This window comes from Kwoniella europaea, chromosome 3 (genome assembly GCF_036810445.1).
Source record: "Kwoniella europaea PYCC6329 chromosome 3, complete sequence".
Taxonomy (NCBI): domain Eukaryota; kingdom Fungi; phylum Basidiomycota; class Tremellomycetes; order Tremellales; family Cryptococcaceae; genus Kwoniella; species Kwoniella europaea.
The window spans coordinates 1683462-1708753 of record NC_089489.1 but is presented as its reverse complement, the minus strand read 5'-3'; the positions used below and the strand labels follow the sequence as shown (position 1 = coordinate 1708753).

General features: G+C 44.3%; 13 protein-coding genes across 13 annotated transcripts; 6 read left to right on the top strand and 7 right to left on the bottom strand.

Annotated features, from left to right (window-relative positions):
• Nucleotides 1–390: 390 nt before the first annotated feature.
• On the bottom strand, nt 391–2489 carry V865_008493 (uncharacterized protein; the record flags this gene model as incomplete). The annotated part of the gene is made up of 9 exons (XM_066232228.1): nt 391–449; nt 514–668; nt 753–847; nt 929–1309; nt 1467–1898; nt 1969–2067; nt 2145–2170; nt 2234–2307; nt 2380–2489. 9 exons carry the CDS (start codon nt 2487–2489, stop codon nt 391–393), a joined length of 1431 nt encoding a protein of 476 aa, XP_066088325.1.
• A 391-nt stretch (nt 2490–2880) lies between these two features.
• Nucleotides 2881–4267, bottom strand: V865_008492 (uncharacterized protein; the record flags this gene model as incomplete). Its single annotated transcript, XM_066232227.1, has 2 exons — nt 2881–4041; nt 4127–4267. The coding sequence occupies 2 exons, from the start codon at nt 4265–4267 to the stop codon at nt 2881–2883; spliced, it is 1302 nt and encodes a 433-aa protein (XP_066088324.1).
• Nucleotides 4268–4420: 153 nt separating this feature from the next.
• On the bottom strand, nt 4421–4807 carry V865_008491 (uncharacterized protein; the record flags this gene model as incomplete). Its single annotated transcript, XM_066232226.1, has 1 exon — nt 4421–4807. One exon carries the CDS (start codon nt 4805–4807, stop codon nt 4421–4423), a length of 387 nt encoding a protein of 128 aa, XP_066088323.1.
• Nucleotides 4808–5059: 252 nt separating this feature from the next.
• Nucleotides 5060–5713, bottom strand: V865_008490 (uncharacterized protein; the record flags this gene model as incomplete). The annotated part of the gene is made up of 3 exons (XM_066232225.1): nt 5060–5382; nt 5454–5553; nt 5633–5713. The coding sequence occupies 3 exons, from the start codon at nt 5711–5713 to the stop codon at nt 5060–5062; spliced, it is 504 nt and encodes a 167-aa protein (XP_066088322.1).
• A 104-nt stretch (nt 5714–5817) lies between these two features.
• V865_008489 (uncharacterized protein) lies at nt 5818–7452 on the bottom strand (the record flags this gene model as incomplete). The annotated part of the gene is made up of 3 exons (XM_066232224.1): nt 5818–6948; nt 7027–7305; nt 7396–7452. 3 exons carry the CDS (start codon nt 7450–7452, stop codon nt 5818–5820), a joined length of 1467 nt encoding a protein of 488 aa, XP_066088321.1.
• Nucleotides 7453–7936: 484 nt separating this feature from the next.
• V865_008488 (uncharacterized protein) lies at nt 7937–9687 on the top strand (the record flags this gene model as incomplete). Its single annotated transcript, XM_066232223.1, has 3 exons — nt 7937–7966; nt 8041–8310; nt 8428–9687. The coding sequence occupies 3 exons, from the start codon at nt 7937–7939 to the stop codon at nt 9685–9687; spliced, it is 1560 nt and encodes a 519-aa protein (XP_066088320.1).
• A 276-nt stretch (nt 9688–9963) lies between these two features.
• Nucleotides 9964–11276, top strand: V865_008487 (uncharacterized protein; the record flags this gene model as incomplete). Its single annotated transcript, XM_066232222.1, has 3 exons — nt 9964–10122; nt 10203–10715; nt 10881–11276. The coding sequence occupies 3 exons, from the start codon at nt 9964–9966 to the stop codon at nt 11274–11276; spliced, it is 1068 nt and encodes a 355-aa protein (XP_066088319.1).
• Nucleotides 11277–11698: 422 nt separating this feature from the next.
• Nucleotides 11699–13052, top strand: V865_008486 (uncharacterized protein; the record flags this gene model as incomplete). Its single annotated transcript, XM_066232221.1, has 2 exons — nt 11699–11875; nt 11937–13052. 2 exons carry the CDS (start codon nt 11699–11701, stop codon nt 13050–13052), a joined length of 1293 nt encoding a protein of 430 aa, XP_066088318.1.
• Nucleotides 13053–13205: 153 nt separating this feature from the next.
• V865_008485 (uncharacterized protein) lies at nt 13206–14487 on the bottom strand (the record flags this gene model as incomplete). Its single annotated transcript, XM_066232220.1, has 2 exons — nt 13206–14183; nt 14284–14487. 2 exons carry the CDS (start codon nt 14485–14487, stop codon nt 13206–13208), a joined length of 1182 nt encoding a protein of 393 aa, XP_066088317.1.
• Nucleotides 14488–15450: 963 nt separating this feature from the next.
• V865_008484 (uncharacterized protein) lies at nt 15451–17055 on the top strand (the record flags this gene model as incomplete). Its single annotated transcript, XM_066232219.1, has 3 exons — nt 15451–15713; nt 15798–16146; nt 16210–17055. The coding sequence occupies 3 exons, from the start codon at nt 15451–15453 to the stop codon at nt 17053–17055; spliced, it is 1458 nt and encodes a 485-aa protein (XP_066088316.1).
• Nucleotides 17056–17362: 307 nt separating this feature from the next.
• On the top strand, nt 17363–19054 carry V865_008483 (uncharacterized protein; the record flags this gene model as incomplete). The annotated part of the gene is made up of 7 exons (XM_066232218.1): nt 17363–17494; nt 17572–17637; nt 17714–17922; nt 17999–18257; nt 18344–18521; nt 18608–18701; nt 18901–19054. The coding sequence occupies 7 exons, from the start codon at nt 17363–17365 to the stop codon at nt 19052–19054; spliced, it is 1092 nt and encodes a 363-aa protein (XP_066088315.1).
• Nucleotides 19055–19097: 43 nt separating this feature from the next.
• On the bottom strand, nt 19098–22782 carry V865_008482 (uncharacterized protein; the record flags this gene model as incomplete). The annotated part of the gene is made up of 2 exons (XM_066232217.1): nt 19098–22604; nt 22657–22782. 2 exons carry the CDS (start codon nt 22780–22782, stop codon nt 19098–19100), a joined length of 3633 nt encoding a protein of 1210 aa, XP_066088314.1.
• Nucleotides 22783–23464: 682 nt separating this feature from the next.
• Nucleotides 23465–24672, top strand: V865_008481 (uncharacterized protein; the record flags this gene model as incomplete). The annotated part of the gene is made up of 5 exons (XM_066232216.1): nt 23465–23614; nt 23674–23838; nt 23899–24300; nt 24388–24488; nt 24546–24672. 5 exons carry the CDS (start codon nt 23465–23467, stop codon nt 24670–24672), a joined length of 945 nt encoding a protein of 314 aa, XP_066088313.1.
• Between the last annotated feature and the right edge of the window lie 620 nt (nt 24673–25292).

The following is a 25292-nucleotide window of genomic DNA, read 5'->3' as shown; positions in this document are numbered from 1 at the left end:
TAAACACTCAGGGTAAACAGGAAGAATGACGTCATCTTCACGTGGTCAAAATGCCATTTCCCTTGATTGCACAGTCGACTTGGTATTTGATAGGAACGAAATGAAAATGAAAATGAAATGAAGGATTGACTTATGATTGTGATCAAATGATACAATTGATGCTGCTCCAACCTACATCAATCACGAGCCAAAGCAATTTATCATCATCGCATGTCATGTCACCGATGCACCACAAAGCACAAAGGAACGAGTCGCAAGTCCGACAGACAGGCCAGAAACCGATAATCAATGATGTTGCATGACAGATGAGAGCGATATAGAAATTGAATTTTGATGAATCAAGGGTATTATTATACCACTACTTCCTCTGGCTTATACTCCTTCCTACACTTAGAGTGGAGAAGGAAGTAACATTCTTCGTGAATCTTCAATGTATTCTTTGACTCGGACTATCGCATATGAACAAGTCAAAATTAGGATTTGTTTTCTTGACCACATACAAAATCCACTCACCAAGGAACGTAACAGCTTCTCTACCATCCAATAACCTATGGTCATAAGTCAAAGCAACGACCATGATTGGTCTGATGACGATTTGACCGTTGACAACTACTGGCTTCTCCTTGATGGCGTGCATACCGAGTACAGCGGCTTGAGGAAGGTTGATGCTGAAGGTGCAAACCAGAACAAAGTCATATCAGCTCTTGGTGATCATCCCAGTACGGAAGGAATCATACGAGGCAAGCACTCACATAGGTGTACCGTAAAGAGAACCGAAGACACCACCGTTGGAGATCGTAAAAGTACCACCTGACATATCCTCAATACCAAGTTTGTTATCTCTTGCCTGCAATCAAGTAACAACAGCAATGATCAGCAAATGCAACCCAAATGGTGCAACCGTTATTCCAAAGGGGTTATTACTCACCTTTTTACCCAACTCGGCAATAGCTTTCTCAATCTCAATCAAACCCATACTATCCGCATTTCTTACAACAGGCGTCACAAGACCTTTGGGTGTAGCCACAGCAACACTCAAATCGACATAATCTCTGTAAACAATCGTATCACCTTCGATCGAAGCGTTGGCAGCTGGGATCTCTTTCAAGGCCAGACATGAAGCTTTAGCGAACGCAGACATGAAACCTAATTTGACACCATCGGCTTTTAAGATTCCATCTTTGTATAATTTCCTGAAGTCCATCAAAGAGGACATGTCGATTTCGTTGAATGTTGTCAAAGAAGCAGCGGCATTTTGAGAGGCCTTGAGTCGGGTAGAGATGGTTTGTCGCATTCTTGACATCTTGACCTGTATTATGCAAAATAGGAAATTCAATTAGCACGTCTTCCCCAACAAGTTTACTGAAGTTGGCAAAGTAGCAGATAGGGATGTGTGATATGTCATAAATTTTTCGTGTGATGATACCAACTCAGACACTATGATAGCGTGCATATAGCCTACTCACCCTAGTTTCATTCCTACTACCTAAAGCCTTTTCTTGTTTCGCACCTTCATCCTTCTTAGGTTTCTCCTCCTTCTTAGGTGCGGGAGCAGGCGAAGATTCCTCTTTCTTAGGAGCAGGTTTCTCAGCCTCAGATTTCTCAAGAGCAGGAGCCTTCTGATCCTGTTTCTGGTGAACTTCTTCACTTGCACCTTTCTCCTTGGCAGCTTCAGGAGCAGCTTGATCCTTATTACCTTCTTCGGCATTCTTAGCTTCTGACTTGGCAGCTCCAGACGGTTGAGATTTATCTTTCTCGCTGGCGGCTCCTGATCCCTCACCACCTCCTTCTCCAGGTTCGATCTTGAATAGGTCTTGTCCGACAGTGACGGTCGAATCTTCCTCTGCGAGCAGCTCGACAATCTTACCCGCCATAGGAGCGTTTACTGATACGTCGATCTATACGTAGTAAAGCCGTCAGCATGAGGAAGTTTTGCAAGGTACTTAGTTGAAAAAAAACTCGACACACCTTGTCAGTTTCGATGGTGGCAATTTCCTCATCTTGACTAACTGAATCTCCAACTTGTTTGTTCCATTGTTTCAAAGTACCTTCAGTGATGGATTCGGCCTATCGAAGTGTCACGGGTCACATGTAAGCTGGAGTAACTCGTCGTGACGCAAGAAACTCGTTCGCAAGCAGCTCACCATTTGAGGTACTTTAACGGTTTCGGCTGAACATAGAAAGAAAGTCAGCTGAGGTGTTTCGTGACATGGGTATGCAGCATTAAGCTCACCAAGGAGTAAAGAAGAAGAGTGGAAAGCGGATCTGAATACAATCTGCTGTTGAGCAGGTATAGCTGCTCGAGCTCTATCAACGTATCACATATGTTAGTATCTGTACTTTCGTACCATTGACCGTGTGAGTCGAGCTAATACTCACAATTGAGGTTTAGCGACATTTCTAGCTACTACCAGAGTCCTCACTCCTGATCTCCTGAGAGCAGATGTAGAAGATGAAGAAGCTAGTATACGAGATGAGTTTCTGAGCATGTTGAAGCTGTATGATAAGGTGTGTTAGGAAGGGAGCGATGATCAAGGTGAATTGTGAGAAATACTACTACAATATACCGTATGTAACTTCAAACATACAATTGTAACAAACCATCAAATGACGCTGACACTCTCTCTGTGGTGTATGCATTTACCGGAGCCAGTCATATGTCCGTTAAAAAAATGACCACAGCTGCAGTGTTATAAAGTGGACACATCCGCCTTATTCGGCGATGACACCGCTGAAATCCGATTCACTGCATACACGACTATACGCGCGGCACTACGACCCGTCCGTCTCCTTCTCCACTATGTTATAAGCATATGAGCCTGTCGCTTGTCAGAACAAAAGGGTATGGGGATGGGGATCATATACAGCTTCATCGGCTCTTCACGCAGAATGTATAAACTTCACTGTCATCCTTAACTCTTCCTTCCTAACATCAATGAATTTAACCCCCTTCCTGGTAACCTCCATCATCCCCCAAGGACCGAACCTCCTAGCTCCCCCATTCAACTCTTGATCAAGCACCTCAGGCCAATCACTCTGATCCTCATCATTATACGCATAAGTCTCATCCGCTCCTATCCACATACTCCCCGCTGCTAAAGTGACTTTGCCCTGTTCGTCATATTCCTTATACTCTAATTTATCTAAATCATATATCTCCAATATCGTCTCTCGACTCGGTCTGGCGCTCGGCGGATAAGCGAATTCTGATACATGTTTTAAGAGTATATGGAGAGTGACCATCAATCCATCGTAATCTATGTATATATCCGAATCACCATCTTCCTCATCTTCTATGACCCTTGGCGAAGGATTGCATTTGATATACCATTTATTGACTGATCCAGTGACGATAGAAGGGAAAAAATTGATTGTATGTTTGTCTATATCGAAATCCAGATGACTGATCACCACCGGAGAGAGTTCGCCAATGGGTATCCGTTGATACAAGGCGTCATGGAATGACATCGGACCAGCTTGAGTGTACTGTAAAATCTCCTTGGGTCTGATGAAGTCTAGCAATAATGCAGTAAATTCAAACGACTTTCGATGATTGGTTTTGATCACCTCATACATATTTTGATATCCAGATAGAGATCGAAAGTCCGTGCGATCTTCCTTGCGTTTCTCATCGAACAGCACCTCCTTCATCACTTTGGTCCACCATCCTTCGTCCCATGCTCCTACTCGTATTATCTCAAGATTAGGCATAATATGGATCATTCCCTGATTCTCCTTGAACCGTTCCAAGAGGTTATGCGCTTTCTCACAATTATCTAAATCCTCTTCTCCCTTTTCCAACACTCTTTTTTCCCATGTCAGGCGATCTTCCAGATCCATACGTACATATTGATTGCCTCTTTGGTCATCTGCATCTCTCGTACTTTGTCTATGCTGAAAATCGAATGTCTTGACATGTCGAAGTAATTTGATCTTAGAGAATGAGCTGGACGAGAGGGAGTCGATACCGAGTAAAAACTTGTGGGGATCATTGAATATAGGATGAGTATATAGGATTCTACAGGCTATGTCCAAGAAGCGCTATAATAGATAAAGAGTTATACGCAGTAAGTATATCTTGTCGGGCCCGCTCATTGTGATTCTAACAAGACACTCAACAACATACCTTGTTCACCCGCAAAACCGAAGTCAAGTCCTGCTGATGGAACTCTTTCCTCGTCGACGGTACTCCGATCGTGGGTGGAGGTCGATGTAAGATTGAGCATATCGAGGTTAGAATCTCATCAGGTAAGTCCACAAGCAGCATTTCTCACCCGACGATTCGTGGGATATGAGCCGCACGCTGAGCGAGTGATATAATATTTGATCTATATATGAGTATCTATCAAAACAACGCATCTCAGGTCACTCGCAACCCTCCACCAGATACCAGCCGGTTATTCGGTTAAATAGTTCTATGTTACAACTTGAATATCACTTCCAACCGACGTTGAATATGATAGATATCTACAAGTCGTAGGATCCCATTATGTCTCACCTCCAACATTCCCCACGGTCCAAAACTGTCTATATCATCTAATTGACCATTCAACCTACTAGGATAGGGAAGTCCGTTGTTTACACCGCCTAAAGTACCTATGAACCGGCGAAAAGAGCTATCCTTACCAATCGCTGCTTGAGTTCGTGGTTGAATTACTAAATCCTGCATACCATGTATCTCTGAAATGGTCGTATTATCTTGGCTCGTCGTGTCCTTGGGCAAGACAGATGATACTTCTTTTGTACCTTGTTCAGTACGATTGAACTTGATCCCTCCTTCTCCTAGATTCACACCTGATTCCATCATTCTTTCACTTTCCAGTGGACCTAATTTTAGATACCCTTCGTTTCTGATACCGTGCGATATATGAGGCAAGGATAGAGAACCACTCGGTGGACGAAAATCGATTTTCACGTGATTGATAAGTCTTTGAGTGAAGGTAGTGGTTCTACTGTACCTGCAATTATCGATTATCATCGGACCAAATGTAGCAAATTGCTGTATCACCTTGGGTCTCAAGACTTGAAGCAATGGTAGACCGAATTCCTCAGATTCTTCTTACTCGTCCATAATCTGATAATAAAGTACACCCGATAATTCGTATACGTGAATTCTCGAAAAATCATTCAACTGATTCTGTTGAATATGTTTGATTTGAGATAACTTATCTGCCCACCATCCTCCATCGTATCCTCCTATCCTTAAACAATCTGTACCTTCGGTCCATATACCCTTCAGACATTCTTGGACTACAGGTTGGTTCAGCAAATCGACGCATTTCGCGCAATTTTCCAAATCTACCGATGATTTAGAAGAGAGATCGCTCTCCCATTCCTTCCGTTCTTGCTCGTTCAGGTCGTAGTACGGGTTTCGACTTGTATCTTTGAGACTTCGTCTATAAGCTAGATCTAAAGTTTGGCGTTTCGAAGTAAAGAATGTTTGAACGGTGTACAGTCGGAAGAAGGAGAATGGGATAGACCGTAGAAGAATTGGAAGGGATCGTCAACTATGGGATTGGCGTATAAGATCTTCCCAGCGATATCGAAGAAATTCTGAAAAACCAGATTCAGTTTTGGTCTGAGTCTAATCAATCAAGAGTATATCTGCTCCCAGAGCAAGTAGTTCACTCACTCTGTTTAATCGTAATACCACTGTAAGATCCTGTTGGTGGTAAGCTGTTCTTGCACAACCTGTACCTAAAACCGAGCACATGCTGCATCGACATACTGTATGTACTGTATACAAACCATGAATACAACCATCGACAGGAGTAGAATACACCTATCTATATAGAGATCACTACCTCAATGCACGAGCTACGAGCCTCTTTGACGACCAAACCCAATCCCACAAGCATCACATCTCCCTTCTAAATCCTCTTCCAGCCTAAACCTCTGATTACCAATCTGATCCAATCGCAAAAACCGATTCACCTCAACCTTTTTCCTTTCCCAGCTCCAGTCCCTATCCCATTCTCCAATCAAATACCCAAGTAAATAATCTCCAAATTCCTCATCTACCCTTGTCTCATTCAACGCACCGTAAATGACCAATTGTGTGGCTTCACTTACAAGTAGAGCTGGGTACAAAGCGTTGTATATTGTACCTTTCAGCCATTCGTAGGTACCTCCCCTATCGACAGTCTCATCTTCTCTGCCAGTGTTTTTCTTCCTCTCCCAAGATTCATCCTCTATCATCCACTTGTTCGTTGATCCCTCTATAATAGGTAAGGGGCGACAGCAAGTATCCGTATGTGATTTAGTGATGTGGATAGTATAGCTCTTCAAGTTCTTACACTGAGGAAGGAATACGGAAAGTGGTCCTGTGAAATTATCAACACATATATGTCTCAATGAATTGGAAGCGTTTGAAGTTATCTCGTATCCGAACCTATGTCGCAACTCAAGTAAATCCAATACTTCTTGATGTTTCTTTGCTAATAAACCACCCATATTGCTAAAGCCCAAACCCGATGGAGATGATTTTTGAAACCTTTTTAAATCCTTTATTCGGACATTATATCCCACATCCCATGTTGAATGTTGTGATTTGCCGAATGCTCCTACCGTCAGTATCTCCAAATTACCAAATAACTGTATACCCTCTGGTAAGGTTCGTCGGATTTCGCGAAGTAATTTAGTGGTTTGTAAGGCAAAGTCCATATCCCTCACTAAAGTCGTAGATGGCCATCTACTCTTTTCGATCGGGAATAAACCAGCTCTGGATAATGCGATTCGGTCCTTCTTACTGAACGGTGGATCTATGTCGGATTCTTTAGCATGGGCTGGGTTGTATCCTATATCCAGGCGATATATGTATTGGAATAATTCTAGTTTCGATAAGCGGTCAGTGGATATGGGCCAAGAGTGAATGTGGGATGGTAGCTGATCGGGACGGATGGTAATCACTCTGGTATATAGGAGAGGAGCTGCGATCGAATACCATAGCTGGCATAACGCGACCATTAGCTGTTGGACTCGAAAGAGCTCACGAGATATACAGCTGACTTTGGAATGAAGTCTCACCTTGTTGACCCGCATCGCTACAGTCAGATCATGCTGGTGAGACTGTCCAGGATCTGTATCCTTCTCCGCCCTAGGACCCATCGTCCTTCTAAGGTGGTATATGATCCTCTCCCATATCTCCTTAGGAAGCTCGGGGAGCTCATTGCTTCCATTAGGTATGTCTTTGAATCGGGGATCCGCTGTGACTCGTGATGTGGATGAGTGACGTGCAAAGGTGGATATGTCGTCTGCAGGTATAAACTCTCTGAAGACTCTACCATGTCGAGCAGCTGTTCTCAGCTGAACTTGGACAGATGGACATGTCACCAGAATGTCAGTCATCCTCCCGTATCGATGCTTTGCTGTCCAGTATCAGGGCATTGCGCTCACCTCATGTACCTCGCGCCTCCTCTCCTCCGCTGATGGTTTGGATCCGGCTGCTCCCATTACTGTATGAAGCTTCACTCTCGTCAGATTCCAACTCGATCGTTAGAGTGTCTGATAAAGACCGCCGAGTCATCATCCCATAGGCTGTGCAAAAGAAGAAAGAACGATTGATAAGTTATCTCTGATGAGTTTACCGGTGTTACGTGACTCGACTCGACCTCACGCGGTAATCATAAGTTAAGATTAATAAGATTACTCGTAATAAGATTAATCAATCCCACTCATCGGATACATCCGAAGTTGACACCTCCGTTGACTCACACCAGCACAGCACAGGTCAGACCCCCCGTTATCGGATCCACGCTAACATCATTTCCCCCAAGTCAGATCGATGAACGGAAACTGAGCACAGCCTTCGACGATTCATATATAACTCACTGCTCCCTCACAGTGACAATCATCTCGACCTGCCATCCGCATCCACAGTCCAACCAGTACACCAAAGTCACCTAGAATACACACAATACAACACGATCCCACAAGGATGGGTGCCAGTCCTTCCACTAGCAGAAGGGTATGTGTCCAGCTCTATACTTCAGAACAGCTGACGCTGATCGCGAGACTAACCCATTGTATCACAATCTGTAGACCGAAACCTTCTTTTCTGCCGGTCACAGTCTTCCTAAATACTTGTCATCCGACGATATCTATTCTCACGATGTCAACCTTTCCAGCCAGGTGGATGAACCATTCTATGCACCATATCCAACGGACAAACCGTTGCCTAAACTTCCTATAGAGGTATGGCAAAGGGTGTTCGTGCATTTGAGAAGGAAGGTAGGGCCGATTAAAGGTAAACAGAGAGAAAAAGGGGATTATCATCAGAGGGATTTGGTGACTTCGATGCTGGTTTGTAAGGTGAGTGTCAGTAGATTCTCAGCCGCAATGTCCTCATGCAGACATGCTACAACATGTCGATCCGATGGATCAAGATAACTCCAAAAGGCCTGACTCGGCTAACTAACAGTGAAATAGCAATTCTATTACCTCTCTGCTCCCATCCTATACGCCAGAGTAATCACCGACAAACCACATCTTTTATTCTACGGCGTCGATAAGAATACCCTTGGTCCAGAACGACACACTCGTTGGACTAAACTTGACTTACTCCAATATGTCCATCGTCTAGATCTGACATACAGTACCTTCCCCGTCAGACCACCCGATCTACGATTTCCCATATCTGCCAACGACAGACTCAAGTTTGAACAGAAGATCTTCAAAAACGATATTGACAGTAAGGAGATCAGAAAGATGATCAACGACCTGGACAATTCGCAATCTGCTGTTCGACTAATAAATCCATTCCGTACACTGAGAAAAGCATATCTAAAGAATACACGACCAGTCATAATGTCAAATCTTGATATATTGACAGTATCTCATCCATCATTCAAATATCAATATGACGGCTACACAACCCAGATCCCATTTTACAGCATAAGTAATCCACTTGATAATTTTAACTGGCCAAGATACGCCTTACTTCCTGAAAAATTAGAAAGATATAGAAAGAAAATTGATAATCGCGGTACTTCAATATCAGCGGTATCATCAGTCACCAAACGGTTACAATTCCCCTACGAGTTAGCTAGGATATGTACACCGAAACATGTTTGTATGGATGATGATAAAGGACCGTATTCATACCGAAGGGATGAAGGCAGATACGACAAAGTCAAATTACCCCCTCCGGAAACAGTGACACTACATTTATATCCTAGGTCAGTTGAAAAGTTTGTTTTACCTCCCGATAAGGATGAACAAATGTTTCGATGGAGAGTCCAGCCTGTCATTTTTTACGGATCGACCTATAGATGGGTTTTGGATGATTTCGAATGGACCAATCATAGTGATAGACACCAAAAGATGGATCTTTATCTGTGGTTAAGATGGAATATAAGTGAATTTAGGAAATGGTTCAAACCCCAATTAAATGGTGAGAAAGATAAACACCATCATCAATTATTGTATGCCAAGTCGGACCAAGATGAAAAAACGAAAATCGAAATTTATGGTTGTTTAGAATCAGACTTGATCGAGGAGGGATTTAGTATGTTATGTGAGGAGGGGTATACAAATTGGGATATCAGTTGGACGGATGAGGAGAAGATAAACCATGTGTTGAGTTTTCTGGAGGTGGAAGTTGGAGTCGGAGAAATACAGGTTATGCAGGATGAAGCGGGGTTGTGTCCGGCTTGTGGAGTGGATTCGAATAGGTGGACATGCTTTTGAACGCTGGATGATAACGACAGAGCTCGTTGGGTATGTGTAATCTCAATCAAGTATGTATATGTTGTTTGTATATGATTCTTGCATGTACCATGAATTACGACTCTTTTTGTTCAAACCCTCGTAAAGACATCTGATAGCAACCCATCTTCACACCTTCGTTTCTGGATCCCTTGATATGTCAGTGAAATAAACTATCATACAGTGCTGTTGGCTTCCTTCAACAACAAATATTTAGAAGGAAATCAGTGCAGTACATTCAGTGTAACGCATTTGAACATGGCAGGTTCAAGCTCAAGCCTGGATCAACTACCCGATGAGGTCCTTCTCAGAATTATCAATTTTTTGCGGAATATGAGACCGTCCTTAGATCCCAGGAGAGAGGAACGAGGTAGACAAAGACCTAATATGCTTCTGATTCTCATGCGAGTATCTGCCGTAAGTGCCTACCACTGTGAAATGCTTTCACCACTTTGAACTATTGTCAGAATATCTGATCACTGGTTCCGATGATACAGCGTCTTCATAATCTCATTATTCCGTATATTTACACTCCCTCGGTGATCATCACTGAGCCGGCAAAATTCTTCTACGGCATTTGTCTACCCCCTGCTACGGGCTGTATGCCTAAAAGAGATAGATTGAGATTGATCAAATGCGTATCCTTTGCTTTTCCCTTCAAGGTATCAAGTGAGGAGGTACTTTGGGAAGACATCGTATTCTATCCTCAAGCAGAGATGGTCCTAAAACGATATATCCATGCGTTGGAACAAGTCGAACGAGCTTTGACTGCACTTAAAGATCTCAATTTCGGTGGAGTTAGAAAGTTAATGGCCAAAGTGGAGAGATTTTCAACTGTGCCCTTGCAAGAATGGCAATATGAGAAGCATCATAGTCTGATCAATCCAAAACTACCAAAATGGGGCATCAAAGAATGCCGGAGTGAAAGGGTTGATTATCTATTAGATAATCGATTTCGGATCGAAGATGAATTCAAGGAGATGATTTCCAGGATCATGGATCCAAAACACGTCTGTACTCACTCTCCTCTTGGACCATATTCATATCCATTGGACCTATCTTCCGAGCCGACATCGATACCTATCACATATACCACGGAGATAGGATGGAAATACATCAGATACAGATTACCTATCCCTATCTTAGCTCGTTCGACTACCCGCTTGATTATCTAGGAAGAGACGATTAAGCATTTCAAACCCAAAGAAGATTGGTTCCTCCCCCAGCAGGATATCGATATCATCTCGTTGCAAGGCTTCATAAAATGGCTGAGAGGAACGCTTACCAGGACAATCCAGGGAGTACCCTACAGTGGGCGAGATAAGGATATGACCGGACAAACTAGAGTGATCATTTACGTTCCTACCAGTTGGTCCGTACTCAAAGTCGTCGTTGGAAGGCTACGTACTTCGGTCGAGGCTCATGTTGGTACCATGGAAAGGAATGGGGTCTACGAAGAGCTGGGTAAATGGATGATCGGTAAGAAAAGATCGGGATTCAAGAGGAAAGGTATCAAGGTTGATATGGTCACTTGGGAAGATAAGGGGAGATGTCCTGCTTGTGATGGTTGATCATGGGAATGTGTAAGAAATACCATGTATGCACAGATGGCTACAGTGCGATATAAGACTCGTGAATGTCCATGCCAAGCCAAGGTGATTATTTGGTTCCTAACGGATGAAGCTATTTTAGCGTGAACGGAGGACGGTCCGAAGAAATCCCGAATAAACGAGCATGGATATGGATGTTTCAGCATGATTGATCCAACATGCACTGCACAGCCTTGCACGGATGTTGTCAAGTGACCAGTGCTCATCATACTTCCGATTCTCATCGTTATCACAGCGTTATTGCTCAATTTCATCTTGCTTTGTATCCATTCTTGGACTTTATCATCCCCCGCAACTTATAGTTATACTTATCGCTATCTCGGTGATTAAGAACATTCTACGTAATTCCCGACATCAAGGTCCTACTCACTAGTGAAGATATCATGCCCAGCTCTGTTACAGAGATCAATCAGTCACCTCTGACACTACCTGAACTACCACCTGAGATATGGGGTCGTATCATCCCATTCCTCAAGCGACCTATGGGCTCGGCCGGTACACTCAGAAATGCAAATGACTATCATCAACACGATCTCGCTACAGCCATGAGAGTGAACAAGGTGAGTTCGATTTTTTCCCAAAAACCAGTCCTCATCTGATTCACCTTTTCTTCTATCATAGACGTTCTATCGATATACAGCACCAATATTATACTCTCGAGTCATCGTCTCCAACTTTCCTCTCTTCCTCTACGGTGTACCCACTCTCCACCCAGGCGATCCTCCTGATACGTTTAACACAGCTAAAACGCGTTTATTCAAATATATCAAACGACTCGATATCGCTTATTCCTCACTTCTACCCAACGTATCAGTCGGCCAACATCTACCCAGTGAATTGATCCTTCATCTTGATCTACCTACATCGGTGATACCAGCTTTGACAACAGATATCAACCAGACATACGAAGTTTCCAAAGACCTCTTAATGGGATGGGCCAAATCGCCTGATGCTCCATTACTCTATCCCAATCTGCGGGTGATCGCTACGGGAAGTTTCGGCGAAAGATTATGGGATAGTTACAATCCGAATTTCACCAAACTAGACTACACAGACCTATCCCCTATTACATCTTTAGAAGAAGTTCAAGAATCCGCTGGAATATTACATCATCTGTTCAAACAGAATTTATTCGGTAGATTTATTACGGGATGTTCGTCACCTAAACAAATCATAAACTACGTATCGTCTGGACCTATGACACCAGTGTATAATCGACATTTTCCAAATGATCAGATGTTGATGACTCGTTCTACCCTCTCTGCCGACTATACCGAAACATTACCGACAAGCTATACAACCCACTTGCTAGAACAGATACATAGGGGAGTATGGTTAAACGTAGCTGAGGGGGTGGACAATATATGGATCGTAGATCCAATATTCAAAGAGTGCGATCCTCAGACTCAAGTATTGGTATATACCTATATCAGAGGTCAATTGGTAACTCGAAGACAACTTTCAAAAGTCCTAAATATGGATCCAAATACCAAGATTAAGATATATAATGTGATCGATCCAAAGATGATATATAGTGTTCTGCCTGCTTTAGTGGGAGATCATGTGAATTTACGGGAAGGGTACACGGATGAAGTGGGATTGAAGATCATCAAGACCTATTTGAGTATTGGGATCGATGAGGAAGAGGATAGGGAGACTTTCGCACAAGTCGAATTGGTAGCGGATGGAGAGCATGAAGACGGAGATGGACTCGGTGGGGAGAATACGTTTCTGTAAATCTGGTTAGTCAACGGAGTTCAAGGATGCCTGGGCTGGAACGTTTTGATTATGCATTTCATATGATATTGTAGAGCTTACGATCTATATAAAATTGTGGGATATGGAGTATCGCGAGTCTGCCCTGTATCAGCATTTCCATCAATACCTCATCTAAGCTCCACATGCCGGACATACTTCAGCCGGTTCCTTCATAAGCTTGATGGAGGGGTTATTGAAAGAACCTTTTAAAAACCCTTCTCCCAGGAAGTCGTAGCTGGAATCTCGGATATCATATTGGTACTTGACAATTGATTTGGCAGTATGTTGAATGAGGACATTGTAATTTGCGATTGAGGTATCCTTCTTCACTTCATTTCCAGATGACAGCCGATCATCAGCCTTCTGGAGCTGGTCACACAGCCAGAGGACCATGTCGTGATTGGTTGAAGCGTTTCTGGTGGCGAATTCATGACTGACAACCCATCGATTTCGGAAACCTGTTACAATTCTGATATCGGTTTTACTTTCTACCATCCTCTGGGTGATATGGCATGTATAGTATTCTAGTCTCGGGCTGCCCTCTAGTCGATTGTTGCTTGGTGCGTTGAACGCGGTCGGGGGAAGGTATGCCTGAGGTCTTTTGTTGACATACGAACATGAGTGTGTGGGTGTTGAAGCTAATCCCATAAGTCTAGCGAACAACTCGGGCTCAAACATCGATTGAGCTTTAGCACGCCATTCAGGATCATGTCCGTTCCATCCTGAGTCATACCGATCCCAATCGCTTGCCCTGTAGGCTCCAGTAGTGGTATATTCAAGATTCGGAAAGGACGATGACTTGTTGCCCCTCAGCCAAGAAGCTAATACTTTCTGGCTCACAGTTCTTCCGACTATGTTGTCGACAATCAAGCTTACGCGTTCACAGTGAGGAACAAGTCGAGAACTCTCCATCGGGGTTGGCTGATGATGGACGATATGGAAAGCTTTGATATATGTGAATAGCTCGATCTTGCCTAATAATCCTTTTGATAGACTGGGAGGACTGGTAGGGGCTTGATCTTGCTTTACATTAATGCCATAGAAAAATCGCCCGAGATCATCAACGATCGCCTCTTCATACAGTCTTGGAGCTGTAAGATAGTGGAACTCCTATGAACGTCAAATACCTGGTTCATTAGTCGATGATCTGCAGAAAGAATGAAAGAGTTGTTTGCTTCCCTTCACCAGCTGGAACATGTAGATCACTCACTCTACACACTTGCATACATGCTGCCAAATCCCCCTGAGCGTACTTTCTGACCTCTGAAGTCCGCCTTATTCTACTTGATGACTCGGATGCTGAAGGTTTGGGTTTCTTCACCAATAACAACACCATGGACCAGATCTCGGGCAGAAGGTGAGGAGTCGAAGGAGTATTGTCGGATTTTTCATCTTGACTTGAGTTGAGGGACATCTCCCTGGTTGAATTGATAAGTTGGTTCATGGCTATTGAGCTTGTTGATGTACGATGTTGGGAACTGTTGAGCTTCGGACGGTCGATATACCTGTTATGATGGTATTGTAAAGGAGGAAGAGAGAGAGTGAGTGAAGATTTGAATTTTGATCGCACGGACACTGCATTAGTAAGGATGTGGGCCCGTGCTGGAAGTACCCCTGGATACAATCAGCTATGATTCCACTTGTTTACATCCACAGTCATGCATTAACCAGTATATCCTTATATCTTCCATAAATCTCTTCAAGCTCTCTGAATTTTGCTTTGGCCGTTCACGGTCGGTACTGCCTTTGCTGATGAAATGATTGGCCCTGTCTTTTGCGTCCTAATAGTCCCACATTGCATTGACCACCATGCATCACTACCGATGCTACTTACCATGGGACAAAAGCACAGAGAAGCGGATCCGAGAGGTCGTTTTTGAATCACGAGTAGGTACGTTTCATTTTTGGCCGACAAATCGCTGCTGAGCTATCCGCTGACAAAGATCTTCCTTTGCAGGCATGACCGAGTTGCTCGGACAACTGTGTTCTCATGTGGAACGTAATCATCTACCTTGTATCGACCAGGAAGCTATCCAAGAGGACTCACACATCCAAACCAACAGACTTGACAAATATGCATCTGATCTTTCTTACTCTACTCCATCATATTCTTCCTGGATGGTGGGTAGTTTATGCCATGCATCGGACATACTTCGGTTCACTTCCCTGATAAGCGGCAGTCTCGGATAAAAGTTTAAACCGCTAAACTGTTGAATCGAACTTTCTTGACCTGATGTCGTCTTATTGCTGATCAGTGTCCGAAAACAAGCGACCGTCCAACCATCATATTCAAGCGCAGATATATATATATTATACAGTTAAAGGAGAAGTATCGAGATGCTCTATCAATCAATTTTCAGAAAATTTACCTCATCCAATGCTGCAACTCAGAGCTCATTTGTACCAATCACCCATCTATTTACCTTGTGCCACGTCCACGCAAGATGAAATCACTTTGTCTGGCTGTGTGCACCTTCTCACCCCTTCCGGCGTCAGAATACCAGGCTTGGAAGTTCTTCTTATCAGTGCGGTCCAGAGACGCAGTGAGGTAGGCGGGAAATGGTCTCACTGTGAAGTGAAAGGATATTTCAAGACGACTGTCTTGGATGGTGATCACTGGATAGACAGTGGTAAGACTGAGTAAGCTTTTTAACTTCTCAATGTGTAAGATAAACTCCTTCATTATCTTGCAGAGTGTCACTGATAGGATAAATCAATGGATAGGTTCGAATTCCGTCTCGCTATCAAACGACAAATCCCTTATACCCGTTCAACCCATTTCGACCGAGTAGTGCATACGCTCCATGCGATTGTTCCGAATCATCCACCGGCCTATCACAAATGTAGTTCCAAACTGCCGAACGGCACAATCTTACCGAGATTGAGGTGGAAGCAGCAGAAGATAATCCATCATCCTATATCAAGAGTACCCATCTTGGCGATGTCCGCTGAGAACGTACATGTGTACGGGCCGAAATCGTATCTCGATCAGGTCAGCACTTCAAGTTGGTCCGAACGGAGCAGGATATCAAGTATCGGGGTGGATGTTTCACTGAGATCCGAGGAGCAACATGTAAGTGATCAACCTTTCCGTCTGCTAATTCATATAAGTCTCTGTAACTGACCGCTTGGATAGGCGACATTGGGGTCACCATACACCATTTACCTCACTCTGCGCAATCTGCCTCCAAACCTTACTTTACATGGCTGGGACATATTACTGTATCAGTTGACCCAGCCGGTAAAGCCGAATGAACCTAATGTAGTGTTCAAGGATGTGTATACTATCGGACAAAGGAATCAATCATTCACGATATATCGATTACCTGGAAGGCCTCGACCTAGTAATGAAGAGTACCTTTGGAGAGGAAGTGCAGCTCTCACGGTAGGTGGGGATTCGCCGACATCATCGCCAGATTCGACATTCGCAACCACCTTGCCCACACGACTACCATCTCCGGCCATAGGAGGTTTACCATCTTGCCCTGATGGAACGGAATACGCATCAGTTCAACATTTGCTATCTTTTATGCTGCATTACTCAATCATAGGGGAAGGTATGAATGGTGATCAATTAGGTGGGCCGCTTACCGAAGCCGAAGGTGCTGTAAGATCATGGATATATGAAAGACCAATACATATATTATCGGACTTGCATGGATTGGCCGAAGCACCCTCGCCTGTATATTCCACATCTTCCCTTAATAATCTAGATGATGCTCTTCCGGGTGACTTCTCACATATGGCTCAGAGCATGAAGATACCTCATATGGTCTCGATAAACAAGTCGAGATCGGGCTTCATGAGACCTGCTGGAGTGGATATAGAAAAGCTAAAGGTGAAGATACAAGAACATTGGGTACAGACTGCAGGACTTTGCGCATGTTTCGTTGAACCAGGTCATCAAGCTTTCAAAGCTTCGCTGGAGGATGAATTGAATGCGAGATCGAGAGCTGTCAAAATGGTGACCCAAGACCTATAGGTTTTACAGACTGATGACGATATGATGAGCTATTATGTATATTGATACTTGAAGTTTGCCATGGCGAGATGCAATTTAATATTCCGTACTAAGGTCGCCATTTTTACTGTGCAGCGGATAGGGTGTAGAGTATCCAGAGGTGAGAGATGGACCTTCAGAGTGGAGGTTGGGTTGATCGACGACGTCCGTGCGCTTGACGCGACCGAGGGCGCGTATTGATGAGCAGTCAAAAGACCAAAAAAAAGTCAACGAGATGTTCATGTTCACCATTAGTCTTGATCCAGAACAATAATCAGACAGAATCACCATGTTTATAGCGATTATAGGTACACCTTCGTCAGGTAAACAGACCATCTTGGAATACCTCGAGAAGAAATATGGGTTCAAGAGAGTAAGGCTGGAGAAGAAAGGTAAAGCTGTCGTAGATCAGGCTAAGATAGTGAGTTGGTCTAATCACTTGGACGTGTCGTAGAGGTCGGTCTGGTGTCTTTGAGACTGATTGGATATTATATATAGAGCGGAAACGAGCTGGATCAACCTATGAACGAACTAAGTGTGACCTCCAGTACGACACCTACACTTGTAAATGAATCTTGTCGACGTTCGTTGATACCATCGTTCGTTGAACAAACTGACCTCCATTGGGAATTGTCTGCAGTCAACACCCCCTGAATCACCTTCTTCAAATCTCACTTTTACTTCTCAATCGTCCTTACTCGACTTCATCACTCGCAATTGGCTCTCACACCATGTTACGACCGATCTGACAAGCTACGAGGAGATTGAACCATTCGTCAAGCGTCCGTTCTTCTTGTGTGTCAGCGTAGATGGACCTATACTAGTAAGATACGAAAGAGAGAAGATACGGTGAGTGATCTTCACATCTCCTGAAATCGATGGAATATGTTGACTAGACTAACAATCGATCATTCCTGGCCTGTAGAGCATCTGCAAATGGTTCATCGCTTTCGCTCGAGGAATTCATCCAATCTCATGATACGCTCCTAAACGGCTCATTACCTTCCATATCATCTTCATCACTCTCGCAACACCCTCAAACGGATTTCAAGCGATCGCTGTCTTTAGCTCAAATTTTCATATGTAATAATTTCCCTACGGTCCAGGATTTGGAGGGGTATTTGGATAGGCTGAATCTAACAGATGAGGAGAGGTTGAGACCTGGTTGGGATACTTATTTCATGGTGAGTAAAAGTTCCTCGCATATGACATATGGAAATGTGAGTTGTCACAGATGAGATGGGCTAATGTTTCTGATGTTGTACTACAGACCCTCGCATCTTTAGCATCTCACCGTTCAAACTGTATGAAAAGACGTGTTGGAGCTCTGCTCGTCAGATCCAAGCGGATCTTGTCCACGGGGTATAATGGAACTCCCAGAGGAACGAAGAACTGTAATATGGGTGGATGTAGGAGGTGTAACGGTTCAGCAAGGGGTGGTGAGGCATGTGAGTGAAAACATATACACTAAAAATCCGATAACAAGTGTCTTCGGGTTATCGACAAAGATGACTGATCTCGTTATAATCTTTAGTGGACGAATGCCTTTGTTTACATGCTGAAGAGAATGCTCTGCTTGAAGCTGGTCGTGAGAGGATAGGAGATGATTCTGTTATATATTGTAATACGTGAGTTGCTTTTCCATCTACTAGTTCCCACTCAGGTTTTCATATCACGCATCGGCTTCCCCGCTAGCATTATTGCATGATGCTTTCCCCTCTTTTCTTTTCGGTCGCCTACTTGACAGCTCCTCTTCGGCATGTCTACTATATTCTTTTCCGGTTCCTAGGATTGATCACTGGATTATTGCTGATTTTCTTCCACCAGTTGCCCATGTCTCAGATGTTCAGTCAAGATCGTTCAGTGTGGTGTCCGCGAAGTGGTCTACAATCAAAGTTACAGTATGGACGAAGCGTCTGCAGCCGTACTGAAGGAAGGAGGTGTGATCTTACGACAGTTGCACATGCCTGGTCAACTATAACCATATAAACTCATCATATATGCATACAACAGTTTTGCGATATTCAGCCATTGGCTAAAATCTTCTTGACGTTCTCTGTCATCTCCAGACCTTCTTCCCTTAGATATTTCCAACTACCCAAATCGCCCTGTACTTCTCCCACAGTAGCATTAAGCACCAACCACGCCCCATCTCCATTGCGCTTCATCAGTTCCTCATAGACTCCAATTGCTAGTCCTTGTAACTCCTCGTTGATTCGTCGATCTAAGAATGGTCTAGAGATTACGGTAATTTCCCAAATTACCAGATCATCCACTGGTACTTCTTTAATGATAAACAACAAGATCTTTAGGATGGATCGATATGATCTATGAGAAGTACTATACTTGTCCATTCCTGCACCACCAGTCGATCCCCGTCCTGAAGTAGTACGTTTAGCCAAAGCAGATTTCTTATCGTTTTCCCATTGGTTTTGCAATAAAATCTCGATTCGAGGCCATACGTGATCTATTACTCTCTTCGACATGAAATCGCCCAGTTCTTCACACAATTTCTCAATCACCTCACAGGCTTCCATGATAATATACGGATATTCCTTCTCATCCAATCGATTTAATATCGAATTCCAGGATTTATCAATAAGTGGTAATAGTTCTTTCTCCCTGTTCCCTCTTGATAATACTATAGTAGCATTGGCAATAATTGAAAGGATCTTGTACCGCAGGAAAGGCGAATTGTGAGTCAAGAAGGAAATGGATTTCTCCAGGATTCGTATACACACGGTTTGGGTTCGAGTAGGCGGAATCTCTTCATCATCAACAGGATTCTCAGAGTGACCATTTTCTTCGTCTTCTACCTGCTGGTTTTCGCTCGAGGGGACATCACCTTTACCCCAAGCATGCTGAGGAGCTCTTTCGAGAATCTCTCCTATCTCCTCTTCCCTCCTTTTATTTCTGTCGTCCCACCACCTAAAGAACTGTTCGAAATCCTCTTTGGGTTCAGGAGGCCTTTCGACCCTTCTCATTTCATTCAGCTTATTACGCCTTTCCTCACTCATACCTTCAGAGGTGATCTCATCATTCATCACCTCGATCAAGGTCCCCAAAACAGCTAACAAGCTACTTGCAAGAGCTTCATACCCGTGATAATCATCCAGAGCATCAAATATCTCATCCACCAAATCATGAACCATCGGTACGATCTCTGATCCAACAAGTTTGATCATAGCTATCAATACCAATGGCGCAGTGGGCGACAGTCGTGTGGGTAGAAGATGTAATGTTACAATGTTAATTACGTAGTCTACGTTGTCTAGAACCATGTTTTGCGGACTGGCGTATCCGATATTATATGATATCTGATGAAGAGCGGTGGTGGCATATTCCCGAATGATAGCTTGAGGAGAAGCAAGATGAGAAAGGAGAACATATAGCGTAGTGAGCAGTAATGGTCGGAAGGATGATGAGAGGATCTGAGATGTCAGAGTGAGGGTTTGGAGTGATAGGCAAGTGAGAAGAGCACTTTGGGCTTGTGCGTGCAATCGACGAGTCTCGACGGATGCTCTGGTGTTCGGTATAGGTTTTCGATCAAGTAAAGTAGTAAGAGTATCTATCCCCTGAGTTCGTTCTATGGGGACCAATGCTTCGGCGTTGGGATCTTCTGTGTAATTCAAATCTTCATCTTCCTGTCCATCCAAGTCTTCTTCCTCTTCGGAGATAGATACCAGCGTCTTGACAATTTCCCTACTCATCTTTCTAACAGCTTTACTAATCTTGCCTTCTGCGCTTTCCAGCTGAGCAGATGATATACCTTCTAGCACTCTTCCACAGACCCAAATCGCCGAAACGGACTTCGCCACTTGCCTCCTACTATTCGCTTTCGCAAATAGGATGAAATACTCAACAGCATGTAAAGCTGTTTCGCCACCTGCGGCTCCTAAAGATCGTAGCATTTCCGCTAAAGACTTTGAGGTGGACTCAGACTCAACATACCGTAAGGGGAGATGAGGAAAAGAAAATCCAGATTGCGTAGAGCCATCACCAGGCAGAAGAAGAGGTACAGAAGTAGATGTTGTGTTCTGTTGCCATCCTAGCTGAGCTATTCTTTCAGCAGAATTATCAGAAGCTGACCATCCGTTAGGTCGACCGAATTCTAAGCAGTTCAATAAAGCCCAACTCCACTTTTCCACTCCACCTTTTGGGCCTAGCAAGTCCGCTATAGCGTTGTTACCTTGTTTGGTCTCTGAAGACGTTTGGGCAATTGCCGTGATCAATTTCGCTACCTCATCGACCTTTTTGTCCTGTTCCGAAGTCACTAATCTAGGTAGCGAGTTTACACCGTTACTCAGGATATCTAATAACAAGGGCTGTAAAGATAGCAGTTCATTTTCCAGCAGCATCCGTAGTTTCCGCCTGGCATTGTGGCGGACCGGATCGAATGCATCTTGTGATAGTGACAAGAGCGAAGCTAGACATCGAGGTTGGAGGGAGGAAAGGGATTCATGACAGTATTGAATAATTGAGGAGGTCAGGGATATGACTGCATAACGAGGTAGATCGGAAGTATGAGCGGACAAAGTCGATATAATTGGAGGAAGGGCATTCTGGAGTTGAGTGGATGTAAAGGAGAGATAAGAAGCGGTGAGAGGTGGAAACGGATTTGTCATTTTGGACGAAGTTGAGGAAGCTGGTGATGGTGGATCTGGTGGAACAGGTCCATCTGACGTAATCCATTCTTCAGCTAATTGACTTAGATCGTCGACTACGGGTCTCAGTAGCCCTAAACCTCTGAGATCTTCGTCATTCAAGGTCGATATAACCACATCCTCTATCAACCCTAGAACCTCCTGCGCAACTTCCCCTTTCAGACTGACGCCTTCACTTTGAACTAATTTGGCCATTGAGCTGATCACCCCTGGTAGAACGGCGGCGAGAACCTCATGTTTGTCTTTTAGGTATACCTTGATGAGCGGTCGGAGGAGCTTGAGGGAAGACAGCTGGAGTCGATGATATGGCGGTGAAGGGGAACTAGTCTCAAGTAAGAACGTGATGGTGTGGAAGAGTGCAGGAAGTAACGAGGATTTCGAGCTGGACACCTTATCGAGCATCGAGGGGGTGGGATGAGGAAGACCATGGTCGTCTGAGCTGAAAGGATTCAATAGTGCGGTGAGTAGCTGGACAGCTTGATACTGGAGTTCTTGATTCCCTTCTTTCTCTTTGCCTTTACCCTTGTCATCCTTTCTTCTAGGTCCAACGGCAGCTATACAGAATCTCCATAATTGCTCCCAAGCTACGACTTCCATCCCTCCTTCACATTTCTTCCAAGCAGAGGTGGTATATTCTAAAAGCCTCAAAGCAGATTCTAGAAATTGATCAGGTAGATTCGCTGGGTTAGACTGGCGTAGGATCGAAGTGAGAGGGAAAAGGATATAGTTGATCACCGCTGGATCTAGAGATGATTGAGGGATAGTGTGAAGATCGGATAGCAGCTTGTCTATCAATCGAGCATGCTGAGAGTGAGGGCTCGGTGCTTGGGCAGCTATAGCCATCAATGCTACACATGTTGGCTTGAGCTACGGGCAAGTCAGTTGGACTCAGAACTGCAGGGGAAACCAGCTAGCTCACCTTTCGAAACGCTTCCATCCTTGCCATTCTATTTGCCATATCTAAGGATCCAGCCGACTGACCAGATGTGGATGTACAAAGCGAAGGTCTGGAGGGTCCGCCGACAGGTAGAGTTGATATCGGCATGATGGTTGAGCTTCTTTGTTCGGCGAGGGAAGATGAGGATCAAGTACTATATCATGGACATTGTCGGAAATGACACCGTCAATTACCTAGAAGCGTTGTATGTCAATCCTGGCGAGCTACTCGGTCGCTAGGGGTAGCTCGTGGGGCGTTGGTGATGTCGTATGGGAGGTTTGCAGTAAGATCAATGGTAGTTTTATCGAACATCTCGAGCAAGTCAGTTGAGTTCAGTCGTCCAATCCTCAAGTCGAGGTGGAGGCAATTCCTGGTCGAAATTTGATTCCGTCTCCCCATCTCATTCCCCCGTACATGGCAGAGACAAAAGCCAGCCATGACCACTTGTGTGATCAGGAAACTTGCAGGCAATGATCGATACCCAATCATCAAGGGCCATAACATATTGACAGACAGATAAGTGTATTGATGATCAATCTCAGTTCAACGCGGGCAGATCTGTCCAAATGAGTGATTTTCGGTCTGATTGGCAGACGATTAAAGATCATCGATGAAAGCGGTGTTACAGCTATGGTGGGGCCAGAAATTGAACTCCCAATCTCATTCACTCATGATCTTACATTGGTCTCCTTCATCATTAAATACCGATTAGGTGACTACAAGATAACCCTCGTTCTCTTTGGCACAATCGTTAAAGTCCGATATTGCCGCCAGACAGAAATCTCTCGCGATGATGCTCTCCTCGACTATAACATTTTTAGTGCTCTTCGCTCTTGAAGTCATTCGAGCTGATGAGGTATTCATTGGCTGCTACTCTTATCCCGAAGTCCTCAATGGGACATCCATGGAACCCATGTCTTCCAGCGATGTGAATTGCTTTGTGAGTCAATCGACTTACTGTCGACCATTGGAAGCTAGACTGACCTTGATAAAACCCAGCTCCATTGTATCGCTTCGGATTGGCTCTACGCATACTCTCATTTCGAACCTTCAGCCGAACGCGGCACTGATAAATACTGTCTTTGTTCGAACGATGCACCCTCTGTGGTGAATATGGTTGGTGATTCAGTTTTATGTACAGCTGAGGAAAATTCGGTCGTATCTGTAAGCACCTCTTTGATGTACCTCATCGCTGGCTACAACTGATGTATGTATCACATCAAGGTGTCCGCCAATGTCCCTCGATGGCGATGGACAGGAGGGGAAAACGGTGTGTGCTGGGGCATCAGCAGCGGTAGTACCACATTATTCCATTCAGTCACGACAGCTCTGGAATGTATTTCAATCTGTACACGATATGCTCTGGTGGTTTATGACGATAACTCAAACCCTTCCGGATGCTGGTGTGAGGGATTCAGATGGTGGGAAGAGACTTTTCCCACCACTTGCGGATTCAATGTCGCTTTCCCTTACGAATTCAAATTCTGGGAGACTCAACCTTCGAATGTTGTTCGACGAAAAGCTAGGGAAAGGAGGAAGGTGGAAGTCAAGGAAGTTAAGTGGACCTTGTGTCCTGATGGAAAGAAAGCTTGTAATATCATGGATGGCAAGGGACTGAGCTATGAAGTGAGTACAGCTGAATGTTTAGCCGTGAACGCCATTGTAGGGTCTAGCGTGCCTCTTGGTATTCAGCTTACTGACATCATCGAATAGTGCATCGATCCCGATACCGAGTTAGAATCATGTGGTGGTTGCTTACACGGGGAGTTTAGTACACATCGAAATGAGATCGAGGGACTTGCCTCGGGAGTTGAGTGAGTTAGCTGAAGCCACTTAGCTCTGGGTGATTAGCTGACGATACACCAATATAGCTGCACTATCTTGCCTGGAACATCTCCATCTGGAGTTACATGTATGTCGGGTAGATGTACGGCCATGATCTGCGAATCCAATTATCGATTGTCGAATGGACATTGCGTGCCAGTGATAACCGAATAGCCAGACGGGGAATCAAGATGAACAATATTTGTTGATGATTGGGGTGATAACATGTAATCTATTGATATCTTGGGACTTGACTAAGGATATACTCATGCATGCTCTTGGCTGATAAGATCGACACTTGCCAAGCTGCCCGGCTGGCCCGAAGGGTGGATCTGTCTTTGTGTTCAATGCATGATTGAGCTATAAGGATAAAGATATCATCTCTGCATCAATGGCAAGTCATGTGGTGCACAGGACGGCCCGCTTGGATTCTCTTGGCCATGATCGTCGATGAATGCAACGATCGAACTCTTCAAGTAACATCCGGGCTGTCAGCAGGTGACAATTGTAGTACCTCCATGCCGCGACTGATGAATAAGCTAGAACCTAAAAGAGGTATTTTACGTTGTCTGATAGCTCGTTCGTTCTTCTCGCATCCAGTTTTACGGACATAATCAGTCTCTACAATCGTGTTACACCATATCCTCGTCACTCTCTCTTTTATAGGCCTCGCCATGGCCGAAGTTTATGTTGGATGTTTTTTACCTGGTGTGACTAAAAGCTTGAACGCCGAGTGGCACTCTCTCGGCCCCACTGACGATTGTCGGGTAAGCAGCATATCGCTTTCCTCCTCC